The 15,130-nt window shown below is 41.4% G+C and overlaps 1 protein-coding gene across 49 annotated transcripts in view; it reads right to left on the bottom strand.

Annotated features, from left to right (window-relative positions):
• The window catches only part of LOC125450923 (receptor-type tyrosine-protein phosphatase delta), a 2,532,553-nt gene that overhangs the window by 32,117 nt on the left and 2,485,306 nt on the right, over positions 1–15,130 (bottom strand). For all 49 annotated transcript variants that reach the window (XM_059644541.1, XM_059644540.1, XM_048527343.2 and 46 more), the window contains 2 exons: positions 9,444–9,563; positions 3,292–3,446 (listed from right to left, as the gene is read on the bottom strand). In XM_059644541.1, the coding sequence (XP_059500524.1) occupies positions 3,292–3,446; positions 9,444–9,563 (275 nt within the window). The remainder of the gene's footprint in view (positions 1–3,291; positions 3,447–9,443; positions 9,564–15,130) is intronic.

Here is a 15,130-nt window from a genome sequence, read left to right on the forward strand (position 1 = left end):
TATATGGTAATTTTTTGTTTTATTCATTCACCGGGTAAGGGCATCCCTGGCTAGGCCAGCATTTATTGCCCATTGTTAAAAGTCAACTAGGAAGGATGGCAGTCCAGACCAGGTAAGGAGAGCAGTTCCCATCCCTAAAGGACATTAGTAAGTTTTTCCAATAATCAAGAGATTCATGGTTGTCATTAGATTCTTAATTCCAGACTTTTTTTAAAAATTGAACTCAGATTCTGCCATCTGCCATGTTGGTATATGATTACGGGTCCCCTGAACATTACCTGTGTCTCTGGAACAACAGTCCAGCAATATTACCACTAGGCTGACACCTCCCCTTGGCAGAATACGACAGAACCCTTGGTAGCATCAACATACAGATGTATCTAGGCCTAAAGATCCACAGTTCCCTGAAAGTGGTAATACAAGTGGATAAGGAGATCAAGAAAGCATTTAGCACACTTGCCTTCATCAGTAGGGCACAAAGTATAAAAACTAGCCAAGTAATGTTGCACCTGTATAGAACCTTAGTTCAGGAACATTTGGAAGATTGAGTACAGTTCTGGTTGCCACACTAGCAGCAGGATGTGCAGGTTTTGGAGAGGGTGGAGAAACAGGCTATGAGGATATTGTCTGGTTTGGAGGGTATTAGTTTTGAGGAGAAACTTGATTTTTTTTCACTTGAACATCAAAGGATGGGAGCCAACCAGATAGGAGCTTACATAATTATGAGAGGCATGGATAGTTGGTCCTTTTCCGATGGCAGAAATGTTAATTACCAGGGAACATAGATTTAAGGTAAAAAGGATTACTTTTAAAGGATAAGCGCAAGGAAGGAGGATGGTAAGCGTTTGGAATACACTTCTAAAGGTGGTGCTGGAGCTGGATACGTTTAAGAGACATCATGGCAGATATATAAACAGACAGAGAATGGGGGGATATGGGCAGCATGAGACAAAAAGGATTTTAGATTAGAAAGTCAGTATGTGTCAGTGTAACTTTGGTAGGCTGAAGGGCCTGCTCCTTTTCTGAACTATTATTTCTTCTTTGTTATGTCAATTCTGGAAGGATAGTACCAGCTGTTTGCTTTGTTAGCTCATGCATTGTTTAAAAGAAAATTGTTTGTTTAACGTACCAGATTCTTAACAGAATATCACTTTCCCTTTGTTCTCTGAACTCCCTTAATAACTTAATTCCATCACTCTATTCTCTCACCCAAGTGCTAAATTGCATTAAATTGGCTGTTTTTCTATTCTCCAAACCCAAATGTCTATCAAACCTACTTAACCAAGACCCAGTTTCAACTAGTTTTCAAATAAGCTGCTATTTCGCTTATTAAAGCTGGCAACTTCAGAATTTATACTGTAAATTTCAGTTTACTGCTAACTACAAATTAGGTTGGTACAAAATAAAAATATGGGCCTTCTAACTCAACAATTGCACATCTTAATCCTTGAAATTTGCACTGCCTTGAACCAGATTCCACTGAATAAAAGACGAAAGACAGCATGATCCATCATTGTAATTTGGAACACAATTTAAAGTTCCAACGCTTACATGTTCAATAAATACAAATACTGTATTATGTTAAACTGTCAGAGGGAAAGAAATTTCACTGTTTGCGATTAAAGCAAATTTTTGTATGAATTTGATGGTTTTGATATTATGTGCATGAGCTCACCAATCCCACGAAAAATGTTTTAATTGCAATAAAAACAATGGTTTAAGCTGTTTATTTCATTCGATATTCCTGTGATATTAAATATTAGGGAAAGATCTAACAATAGAGTGAAATTAAAAGGATGAAATCCTATTTTCAAACTGGAACACTGGTGCTGGACCAATATTGCACTTCTGTTAAGGCTGCAAAATCAGCAGGTTGGGATTGGATTTGAGATTTAATACTTTGCTTCTACAAGCAAAAATTTTTTTGGATGTTATAAATTCACCCCAGAATACATCAAGGCTATTACAACACAAAAGGAAACTGGTAGGAAGGAAGATAAGACTTGCATTTCTTTCACAGTTTTCATCACCACAGATCATTCCAAATTATTTTACAGCCAGTGAATTACATTTGCAGTGCAGTCACTGTTGTGGTCCATGAAACACAGCAGTCAATTTGTGCACATCAAGCTCCCACAGCAACAATGGGATAATGACCAGACAATCCACGTTTGGGCTGACAAGTGACAAATAATGTTTACACCTTTCCAATGTCAAGCAATGACCATCTCCAACAAGGGAGAATCAAACTGTTGCCCCTTGATATTCAACATTGTAACCAATATCAACAATGTGGAAATTACCATTGTCCAGAAACTGAACTGGACTAGCCATAGATAATAATCGGTCTTCCTGCTTTTGCTACCAAAATGGACTACTATCTATCCACATTGTATTTCAACTAAGATGGCAAAAAATATTGAGTATCTTCCTCCAAATGCTTCTGATACATCTATAGAAGGAGAAATGAGCAGTCAAATCTCCTGCTTTAACATGCTTAGTGTGAAGTGTTGCCCCTCTGGCATTAGGCTAGTAACCTTTCCAGGCAAATCCAGCTCTGGTACCACTCATCTGCCTCATAAGCCATTAGATGTGAGAAGTGGTAAGAAGAAGAATGGTTTACTTATCAACATGTTACTCTTCTACATACACCAAATGCAAATGTTCTGAAGACTTAACTAATTTTCATTTGAATGAACAGCAGTGGAAAACATTCCAGTTTTATAAAAGAATATACTACATTGCCCTTGTAAAATCATGGAGTAGATACAAACACCCTCCAAATTAAACCTGTAAACTGCAATGTTAGTGTCACAAGCAAGGCAAAGTACAAAATGATTCTTTGAATATAATGCACAAGTCTTAATGGAAGCATGTGACAAATATTTTCATTTTCTATGAATCATGGACATGTTATATTAGTATCTGGCAAGATTGGTTTCCTCAGAATGCTGGGGACTGCAATGCGCCTGTCAGATCCCTCGTTATACTCTACTGTCACCTGACCATATGTCAGTTTTGAGGAAAACCACACTGATTACGTAGAAATGCTGTGCAATAAATTTCTTTCTTTTCCATTTTTCATTGACATGTAACACCATGGATTAATCCCTCTGCTAAACTGCAGAAGCCAAGTAAGGAAAACTGCTGGTAAATGACAGCTTTCAGCACCAACGTACGAATCTCAAATTGAAAGGGCTTGAAAATTAAAATGTTTGAAATTAAAGTTTCTTTGCAAATGTTTGTTGACATGTTGTACCACTGCTTGTCTTTGTCAAAGCTGTCACCTACCTACAATGTACAACCATTGGCCCAGCATCTGGAGGGTTGCAGGCTTTTACTCGCCGCAGGAAGGCCAGGAATGGTGTTGGGTGTTCTGGAACCCCATGATCAGGCCACGCTGTGAACTGGAATTGTCGTACTTCCCTCTTTTCACTGGAGCCAATCTATGAGAACAACACAATTTTATTAACCGACCAAGGAGAACATTTATAACTTCCACCTCCACCAAAAAGAAAATAACAATAATAACAATGTGTCCACACTGCCATACATAATAATTTTCTGGTTGCCTGACATTTATGAATCAAATTACACTGCTCATGGTTTTAATGAATGAAATGTACATTTGCCATCTAGTCTTAATATCTCAAATCCAATCTGAACAGAGCAAATGGAGATACTGGATTTACAGATGTCAGACTGTACAAATGTACTGTCTTCTCATGAAGTAAAATGAGTCTGTGAGTACGGAAATGCACAAAGAAACTAATTAGAAAAAAAGAACTTCTGCAGTCATAGTTCTTGCAGTGGTATGAATGTGTGTTTGAGAGAGGCACCTCCTTCAAATGATTCACATCTGGCTCTGCAATAACGGAGCCGTAAAATTCCATGAGAACAGAAATATGCTTCTTTGACCGGGATCATCATAACTATCCAGAAGAAGAATGAGGGTTTAACCCTCTGCTGAAGCATAACCCAGAGTGTAATTTATCCGAGATAATGGGAACTGCAGATGCTGGAGAATTCCAAGATAATAAAATGCGAGGCTGGATGAACACAGCAGGCCAAGCAGCATCTCAGGAGCACAAAAGCTGACGTTTCGGGCCTAGACCCTTCATCAGAGAGGGGGATGGGGAGAGGGAGCTGGAATAAATAGGGAGAGAGGGGGAGGCGGACCGAAGATGGAGAGTAAAGAAGATAGGTGGAGAGAGTATAGGTGGGGAGGTAGGGAGGGGATAGGTCAGTCCAGGGAAGACGGACAGGTCAAGGAGGTGGGATGAGGTTAGTAGGTAGCTGGGGGTGCGGCTTGGTGTGGGAGGAAGGGATGGGTGAGAGGAAGAACCGGTTAGGGAGGCAGAGACAGGTTGGACTGGTTTTGGGATGCAGTGGGTGGGGGAGAAGAGCTGGGCTGGTTGTGTGGTGCAGTGGGGGGAGGGGACGAACTGGGCTGGTTTAGGGATGCAGTAGTGGAAGGGGAGATTTTGAAACTGGTGAAGTCCACATTGATACCATATGGCTGCAGGGTTCCCAGGCGGAATATGAGTTGCTGTTCCTGCAACCTTCGGGTGGCATCATTGTGGCAGTGCAGGAGGCCCATGATGGACATGTCATCTAGAGAATGGGAGGGGGAGTGGAAATGGTTTGCGACTGGGAGGTGCAGTTGTTTATTGCAAACTGAGCGGAACACCTCCACTCAGTTCGCAATAAACAACTGCACCTCCCAGTCGCAAACCATTTCCACTCCCCCTCCCATTCTCTAGATGACATGTCCATCATGGGCCTCCTGCACTGCCACAATGATGCCACCCGAAGGTTGCAGGAACAGCAACTCATATTCCGCCAGGGTACCCTGCAGCCATATGGTATCAATGTGGACTTCACCAGTTTCAAAATCTCCCCTTCCACTACTGCATCCCTAAACCAGCCCAGTTCGTCCCCTCCCCCCACTGCACCACACAACCAGCCCAGCTCTTCCCCCCCACCCACTGCATCCCAAAACCAGTCCAACCTGTCTCTGCCTCCCTAACCGTTCTTCCTCTCACCCATCCCTTCCTCCCACACCAAGCCGCACCCCCAGCTACCTACTAACCTCATCCCACCTCCTTGACCTGTCCGTCTTCCCTGGACTGACCTATCCCCTCCTTACCTCCCCACCTATACTCTCTCCACCTATCTTCTTTACTCTCCATCTTCGGTCCGCCTCCCCCTCTCTCCCTATTTATTCCAGCTCCCTCTCCCCATCCCCCTCTCTGATGAAGGGTCTAGGCCCGAAACGTCAGCTTTTGTGCTCCTGAGATGCTGCTTGGCCTGCTGTGTTCATCCAGCCTCACATTTTATTATCGTGTAATTTATCCGTACTAGTCTGCAATTCTACAGACAACTGAGTTAGCCTGGTGGCTAGGCAGTACAGGACGTGAATGCTGTTGCAAAAAGCAGACAGGCTGACAAAGTTTTTCATCTTGCACTCATCAGGACAGATGCAATTATAACAAACTTCAATGGGAAAAATAAATATTGTGCGAGAAAGAAGCTGACTAGTTGACAATTAGACTGTAATTGGTTAACACATTGTCATTGGGAATACATCAGGGAACATTGGTCTCTCAAACCTTTGTTTGATTGAATGAAACAATGCTGGATAGTTTGCCTTTAGCTGCAGAGGACCAGGGTGCATGTAAGTCAGCCTCTGAAATTGGTTATTAGTGGAATTCTCAGTGCAGTTGGGATTATTCAGTTTGTGCTGTCTAATCACAGAATCACAGTTAAAATTGAACATTGTGTTGTGTGTTCAGCAAGTGTGGGCTGGTTCAGTAGTATCAGTACTCAGGTGAAGAACAGTGCTGTTTGAGATGATTTGAGAATCACATTCTCAACTAATTTATCATCATCAATTCGGCTCACAATGTGGCTTTATACACTTGTCAGAAGATATATATGAATGGGAACTGGAGACCTACGGGAAGAATGAATTTATCCAGGCCTTGCACCTGCTTCAATCAAACTAAAGTCTGCAGCACAATGTCCTCTATTGCATTTTTCATGGCAGTAAGAATCAATTTGTCAAACAAAAGCTTGGGTTCAACTGTTCTATGGTACGTACTCAAAAGCAATGATTTGAATAATCAAAGTGTGCTCGTCAATTAATTAAAACCTTTTTTGACAGCGCTGTTGTTTTTGAAATTTGACATTCTTGCATCTTTCCTGATGAGTGCCAGAAGAAAAGCTGTGACACTGTGTCTATTTTCTCAGCAATAAATCTAGACAGTGCACTTCTTTGAAATGAATTATAGCTGCTCATCCACTAATCAGACTGAAACTCACTTTTGCCGTGAACAAACTCCATCCACACAGTGTCTCTGTTCAAAAGATCATGGCTGGTGCGACAGACCTCTGCACCATTTTCCTGCCGTTTCCCCATAATCCCCAATTCCTCACTGATTAAAAATCTGCGGTGGAATCATTACTGGGTTGGAAATAAATTACTTCCCTTAAACTACAAGCAAACTTTAATCCAAGGCTTGAAGGAAAAGTCCACCTTGACAATGGATATTTATCCTCATACCCAACAAGGATATTACAATGGTACAATGCTTCTCTGCTCTAAAACAAGGCACCTGCAACTAGTAACAGAGATAATGGGAACTGCAGATGCTGAAGATTCCAAGATAATAAAATGTGAGGCTGGATGAACACAGCAGGCCAAGCAGCATCTCAGGAGCACAAAAGCTGACGTTTCGGGCCTAGGCCCTTCATCAGAGAGCACTCTGATGAAGGGTCTAGGCCCGAAACGTCAGCTTTTGTGCTCCTGAGATGCTGCTTGGCCTGCTGTGTTCATCCAGCCTCACATTTTATTAACCTGCAACTAGTAAAGCTGCTCCACACACACGTTTGTTACTGTCATGATAGCCCAATCCTGGCAATGAACGCATAGAGAGAGGAATGTAACCCGTGAATAAGCACATGACTTTAGAAGGCTTGGGTTTGAAATCCCTTCTGTCTATAATTTAGTCATAAAAATTCAATGGGAATACAAAAATGCAATTTAATATCCCTCTTCTGGAATAACAACCTGCACCATTACCGGCTACCTCCCTGTTCATCCAAACACTTCAATGTGTAATTGTAACACAGTGGAGCATGGTCTCCAAGGACAGTAATACAGAAACGAGCCATGTAATTGCATCATAATATACAAATGAGGGAGGATGTGTTTGTGGTGCAGTAGTAGTGTCCTGCCCTCTGATGCAGGAGGCCCAGGTTCAAGGACCACCTGCTCCAGAGCTGTGTAATAAAATCTCTGAACTGGTTAATTAGAAAGTATCTTCAAACTAGGGAGGGTGGCTCATGTCACAGTGGTGGTTTCCCTACATCTGAGCCAGGAGACCCACATTCCAGTTACAGCTGCTCCAGAGGTGTGCAAATAAAATCTCTGAACCGGTTGATCAGAAAATACCTAAACTTTGATTGGCGAGCTCTTGTGGTGCAGTGGTAGTGTCCCTATTTCTGTGCTAGGAGACCCAAGTTCAAGTCTCACTCGCTCCAGGCAGTGTATAGTAGCTTCTTTGAATAGATTGATCAAAAAATATCCACAAACAAAAGAGGCCAGTCAGATTGCCCAGCTCCTTCTTGTGAAAGAACCTGCAATTTTTTAGGTAACTTTGAGCTCACCTCTGAAATGATGAGAATCCTTCCCCTTCTTCCCACACTGTTTCTGCATATAGCAGTGGTACAGGATGACAGCCCTGAATGCGTCCTTTATTAATACGTACATATGCTCCCAAGTCTGGCTGTTGTGACTTAATATGAAACAATGGGTGGCATGGTGGTTATGGTTAGCCCTTTTGCCTCACAGTGCAACGGATCCAGGTTCAATTCCACCCTCAGACAACTCTCTGTGTGGGCTTTACATAGTCACCCCATATTTGCATGGGTTTCCTCCTGGTGCTCTGGTTTCTTTCCATAGTCTAAAATGTGCAGGTTAGGTGGACTAGCCATGGGAACTGCAGGGTTACAGGGATAAGGAAGGTTGTTGAGTCCGGGTGAGATGCTCTACAGAGAGTCAAAATGGACTCGATGGGTCGAATAGACTGCTTCCACACAGGGATTCTATTATGCTCAAAACTAATATTCTCTCTTCCACTTGGGATCATCTGTACCTGTATAATGGCCCTTGTCAAGGCTGAAGAGTCCATGGGGCTAGATATTACATGCCTTTGCCAGATGCCTTTTGGGCAATAGTGTGGAGGGGCAAGTCATAATCAAACTTGCCCACTGCCTTCTCTGCCATCACTGTGTTGGCAATCCAGAATACAGGAGGTAGGCAGACACTGAAACCAGCAGGCTGCTTGGCGTTTGGAAATTAGCAATTAAGGGTCAACTGAGCTCATTAGTAGCTCGACTCTCTGCAATATTACACTGTCCACGTTTGAGGGACTTCTGCAGCATGATGGCAGTCTCCTTACTTCTGGACCACAATGCCATGTTCAAGGCCCACCTTCCCAAATATATGTCTTAGCATCTCTGACTAGGTTGATTAGAAAGTATTTACACAGTCTACAGCCAATCATAGTAGGCGGAATGGCCCTTCTGGTACAGTGGTAGGATCTCTAAGTCTGGACCAAACGTTCTGAAATCAAGGCTCACCTGCTCCATGTGTGTGTCATAACCAATCCTAACAAGCTGATTAAACATGTGTAAAACGGTTACTTGTGGCAGGTGAGTGAGCGTGACCGATTGCTTTTTGCAAACTATTTCGAACAGTGAGAAAGAAGCACTGAGCTATCATTGTAGCGTGGGCCTTTGCCCAAACCACAACCAAGTGCCACTACCCACCTCATGTCCCCCACACATACCCAAGAAGACAGCAGCTCCTTCCCTTCCTACCAGCCTAAAGTATGAATAACACACTTCATCCCCTTGTCTCCATCCCATCCACCTCCCACCTGGTATCAGAAGCAGCCTCTGCCCAAATTCCGCTCCGGTCAACCTGGATCAGGCGAGACCCCTGGGGTCTCCTGTAAAGCCTGCCTGCTGTTCTGGTAGCGTCATTATCGATCAGATAGAATGTCAGCTTTCCAGGGGGTTGTCATTCCCCCAGTGAGAGATGCAAGGAGGTTCAATTTGCTCACCCACAGTGTTTTACCATTGCAGAATAGACTTGTCCCAAGCATGTCAGCAACGTCCCAACTTCTCATCTGGGAGTCGCATCCCCTAAGTTTCTAACAGATAGTTTTGGGATTCAGTACTACCCCGCAATGTCTCATTAGACGTTATGCTGATTTTAGTTTTCCGTGAAAGAAAATAGGAGCATTTTAGGAAGCATCTGGATTTCTTCATTAGATTAGTAATATGATGGAATATAAATGCTATGGCTGTAAAGGAGATTCATAATTATTGAACAAAAAGCCATTAACATAAAGCAAAATAAAAAAAAAACATACCTTGTCTAATGTTAACGTTCTAACACAGTAAGTTGCCAGTTCAACTGTATCCTGTAGGGTAACTTGGATTAATCCAAATGTTTCGGTTCCTCGTGAAGGCCAATACTGGTCACATTTTACCTGTAAATGTAAGTACATTACTCTGTAGAGGGATACTTCAAGATAATAAGCAATGCCCATAAATGGTTTGCTTAAACTACATTTTTCCTATTTTATGGCTGTGATTGGTCAATAAACTTGAAGCCAAGATGATGAATACACTGTCTTTATGACCGAGCCAATCATGTGTTTTTAGTACACTAGAATCTTTCCAGAACAAAGTTATTCAACATAAATATTTATTTTCACTTTACACCTGTGGTAACAGAGTGCATCCAACACTGTGAGTGCTTCTCGATCATACACAGTGTAATTCTAAAATAAAGTTAGAAATTCTAAAATAAAGCTAGAAATTTCTTGGAAAACTCAGCAGGTCTGGCAGCATCTTTGGAGAGGAAGCTGTGTTAATGTTGCTGGTCCACTCTGAGTACTGAAGAAGTGTCACTGGAACAGAAATGTTCATGCTGCTTTCTCTCCACTAATGCTGCTAGACCTGCTGAGATTTTTCCAGCAATTTTTGATTTTGTTTCCGATTTCCAGCATCCACCGTTTTTTTTTTGTATTTTATAATTCTACATAACTTATGTAAAGAAAGTTCAATCTCTGAACTATAAAGATGCAGAATAGTCTAAACGTGCATGTTAAAGTCGGCAGCATTACTCCAAGAGAGCTGAGCGACTTCGGGAACCCTGTGCTGGTAAGTTTCTATCTGCTTGAACAAGGGATCCTCAAGTTAATAAACACTAAACAGCTCAATCACACACACACCGGACAATAAAATGACAAAATGCATAGGCGTAGCTCTTTCTCACAAAATGTGAAGTCAGTCATCAGTATTATCATTATATGACAAGAATTATGGGTTTAGCTAGTGGGCTATGGTTGTGGAATTCAAATATAAATGTTTGTTTTTAAAAAAATATCTTTTTAATGCCACTAAGGATGTTTAAAAAAAAAGTAATGTGTTAATCATCAGCTTCCTGTAACAGGAAAGATTTCAGGCAATAGCATAAACAAACATTGAGGGTCAGCATGTTCTAAACATGAAGTGGGCAATAATTTATGCCACATTCTTTGTTTTCTTTTCTTTGCAATTAGGCACAACATTCCAATTTGACATTACCAATTCAATTCTAACAAAAGGGGCATTTAATGCATTCTATCAGTAACCCTTTGAGAGCCTCAGTCCTGCGATGAAGACAAAAACATACTGTCACATTTTCTAAATGCTTCACCTTACACTTAACCCAGCTGTTTCCTTAATACTGTGTATTATGTGCATCTATTTAAGCTAGAACAAGATATAATTGTTTTAAAAATTGAATTAAAAGGGAACTAAAGGCAAATTATTGTTTAATTTTAAATGAATTTCATAGATTGATTTATCATTGATGGGTAGTTACCCTATTCCAAATATTGCTGCAGTTTTTTGTTAGGAGCTCATAAATTGTGATCCATATCTGTCATCAAAGGAAGCATCTCCTCATATTAAGGGAAATATATTAAGGTAAAGAATTTAGGGTTACAACAGAACAGAAAACATCATGTGCCTACCATTTGCATATTGATAATTTATGAAATTTGTACAAGCTGGAGTTATATATTTCAATGTCACTTTTTAAAAATAGAGGCAGGTCAAGATATCAGCGAATATGTCCTGTCCTTCATTGTAGAAAAAAGGCTTTTGCTATAGCTTCCTGTAAAAAAGTAGTGAATTGTCCAGGGCCATGAGCTTTCTTTGGTCAATCCTGATGCACTGACTAGTGGACAGTAAGCATCTATCTGTCATGACAGGTCAGTCAGCCTTGTGATCCCCTGTATCGCTAAACTGGAATTCTAAAATCAAAAGTCTTCCACACTGTGACATTTAGGAGGACCAATGTAACTCATCCAAATAGCAGATAAATTGGAGTAAGAGGACTTGTCCTATAGATTGGAAAAGGGCAATGCCAATTCAATCAATCTTATCTGGTCACTTTGCAGCCATGTTACAAATACAACTTGACTTCCACTCATAAATAACCACTAGGAAATCACAAAGAACAGTTGTTCAGGGTTAATGTGACCCAGGACCTGTGCAGAACATACAATTGCATACTACTTCAATCCACATAATCATCCAACACACTTACACCTGCCTCCACCACATTTCCAGGCTGCATATTCTAACCACTTTCTGAGTGAAAGAGTTTTATTTTTCCTCACAATACATTTGCTTTATTTGCAAATCAATTACAATTTATGCCCTCTCATTCTGTTCATTTTATGAGCAGGAACAGTAGCATCTGGTCTATGTGCAATCTAAGTTACCAAAAAGGTTAGTTTTCCCCACAGACTGTTCAAACTTCACCCAACTGCTGAAATTACTCAAACCTCAGAACTGCAAGAACAGACAGAAGAAATAAATGACCAATGGATCTATTAAAACAGAGTTATTTCTTGGTGAATGTTCATTCATCCTGCTTAACATGTATTCAACTGAAGGAATTAAGCGAGGCCCATAACTGGGGTAGGAAATTCTAAAATTGCAACACTGCATGTAAACTGTTGCCAGGCATCATAGAACCCCTACTGAGCAGATAGAGGTCATTTGGCTTATCAAGTCTGCTTTGGCCCTCCAAAAAGCATCCCATCCAGAACCAACCCCTGATCCTCTCCCCATCACCTCACATTTACGATGGCTAACCCACCTAGCCTGTGCATCCCGAGGCACCATGAGACAATTTAGCATTGCCAATTTATCTTGTATCTTTGGACTGTGGGAAGAAACTGGAACACCCAACAGAAACATATGCAGATATGGACAGTATGTGCAAAATCCACACAGACAGTCACACATGTTTGGAATTGAATGAAGGGTCTAGGCCCGAAACGTCAGCTTTTGTGCTCCTGAGATGCTGCTTGGCCTGCTGTGCTCATCCAGCTCCACACTTTGTTATATTGGCTGGAATTGAACCCGTGTTCCTGGTGCTTTGAGGCAACTGGGTTAACCAATGTGCCACCATGCTGTCTCATGCATTGGATCATGACCCAAAACTTGTGTCTAATGTTAGCAATGCATACCCCACCTCCTTTACGATGATGGCATCCAGACATGATGTCAGAAGTGAATGCGTACATCAGGAATACTATTCATAGAGTCACATGGCACCGAAACAGACCTTTTGGCACAACTTGTCCATGCCGACAAACTAAATTAATCCCATTTTCCTGTGTTTGACACCTATCCCTCTAACCTTTCCTATCCATGTACCTGTTCAAATGTGTTTTTTTAAATGTCACAACTGTATCCGCCTCTACCACTTCCTCTGGTAGCTCGTTTCATACGCACATCACTTTCTGTGTGAAAATGTTGCCCCACCAATCCCTTTTAAGTCTTTCCTCTCTCACCTTAAATCTATGCCATCCAGTTTTGGACTCCCCTATCCTGGGGAAAAGACCTTGGCTATTCCCCTTATCTGTGCCCCTCATAACTTTATAAACCTTTACATGGTCGCTGCTTGGTCTTGTACATTCCAAGGAAAAAACTTGCAGCCTATCCAGCCTCAACTTATCAACCAAGCCCTCCAGCCTAAGTAACATGCTTCTAAATCCTTTTTTGCACCTATTCCAGTTTATTAACATCATTTCCATATCAGAGTGACAAGAACTGTATGCAGTACTCCAAATGTGGCCTTATCAATGTCATGTACAGCCATAACATGATGTCTCGCCTCCTGTACTCACTGCTCTGACCGATGAAGGGAAGCATGCGAAATGCCTTCTTCATCACCCTGACAACCTGTGACATCACTTTAAAAGAACTATGCATCTGCACCACTAGATCTCTCTGTTCAACAACACTTCTCAGGGTCTGAGCATTAACTGTGTAAATCTTGCCCTGGTTTATCTTTACAAAATGGCAAAACCTCGCAATTATCTATATTAAACTCCATCTGCCATTTCTCCACTAATTGGCCCAGTTGATCAACATCCTGTTGTACTCTTTGATAACTTTCTTCACTGCCCATGACACCAGCAAATCTGGTCATTCACAAACCATGTCTGCTATATTCTCTTCTAAATCGCTTATATAAATGACAAACAACAGTGGACCCAGCACTGATCCATGGCACACTGATGGTCACAATCCTCCAGTCTGAACAACAACTCTCTACCACCACTCTTTATCTCCTACTGTCTAGCCAATTTTGTATCCAATTGACTAGCTCTCCTTGGGTCCCATGTAATCTAACCCTACTAACCAGTCTACCACGCAGAACTTGGTCGAAGGCTTTGCGAAAGACCTTGCAGATAATATCTACCCCTCCGTCTTCATCTATCTTTTTGGTCACCTCGTAAAAATGTCAACTAACTTTGTGAGACATGATTTCCTTTGCACAAAGCCATGCTGACTATCATTAATCAGTCTTTGCCTTTCCAAATGCATGTAAATCCTGTTTCTTAGAATCCCCTCCAGCAACTTACCCACCACTTACGTTAAGCTTACCAGTCTGCTGTCTTCCTTCTTTTTCTTGCAGCCTTTCTTAAATAGAGGCACAGCATTCATCACCCTTATGTCTTCCAGCACCTCGCCCATTGCTGTCAATGATACAATGCCTCATAGCACCCAAATAAATGAAGCAGATGGTACTAAGTCTAATTTTGGCCCTGACATATGATTGTGGAAACATTTTTGGAACCTGACTCAGAAATCTGCTCTCTCATTCAATGCCTCAAATTAAATAGAGGGGAAAAAAAAGTAAAGAAAAACAATATTTTGAAATGAATCTACAGTATTTCCATTTTTTTCAAACCAGTATGTCTCAACTGTCAGTGGTGGTGGGGAAGGGGAGATAGGGGTTGCAGTTTACCTCAGTTCCAGTATCCATGAGTCTAAGCAATTTATATATTTAGGGCATCTTTTTAAAGAGTGTTAGGATGATTCAGTCCACAGATCTAAGTGCTCTATTTTTGGCTGGACATGTTACTCTGAGATTTTATCATTCCAAAAATTCCAATCACCCAAAAGGTTGGCCCTCAGTGAAGCTACTTACCTAGAGACATCACACATCTGCCTGTCCTTTTCTTTAAAAGTTGTAATTGCTGGAGTGAGTTCAATCCTCTTTTTAAACCAAAATTAAAAACACAGAAAACAGGAGTAGGAGTCGGCAAATCGACCCCCTGCTCCATCATTCAGTACAAGTATGTCTAACCATCCAATGCAGTATCCTGTTCCTGCTTTCTCCCCATATTCTCTGATCCATTTAGCCCCAAGAACTATATCTAAATCCTTTGTGAAAACATTCAGTATTTTGGCCTCAATTGCTTCCTGTGGCAAAGAGATAGTCTGCGGGGGTGTGAGGTGGCTATGTTCTTCTGTTGCAATTTTCAATTACCCTCCTTTCGTTTAATTAAGTTATGCAATAGAATGAATGGAATGGCTTCTCCAAAGGTGGCAGAATCTCTGAGGGTAAAGGAGTGTACATGGCATGTAAGAATGATCAAATGGGATTTTATATTTGTAAATCAGGAATGGGTTGACGCATATGTAAAATCTAACATGATAATGTTAACCATTAATGGGCAATTGAACTTGGCCAACTGAC

Source organism: Stegostoma tigrinum, chromosome 3 (genome assembly GCF_030684315.1).
Source record: "Stegostoma tigrinum isolate sSteTig4 chromosome 3, sSteTig4.hap1, whole genome shotgun sequence".
Lineage (NCBI taxonomy): Eukaryota > Metazoa > Chordata > Chondrichthyes > Orectolobiformes > Stegostomatidae > Stegostoma > Stegostoma tigrinum.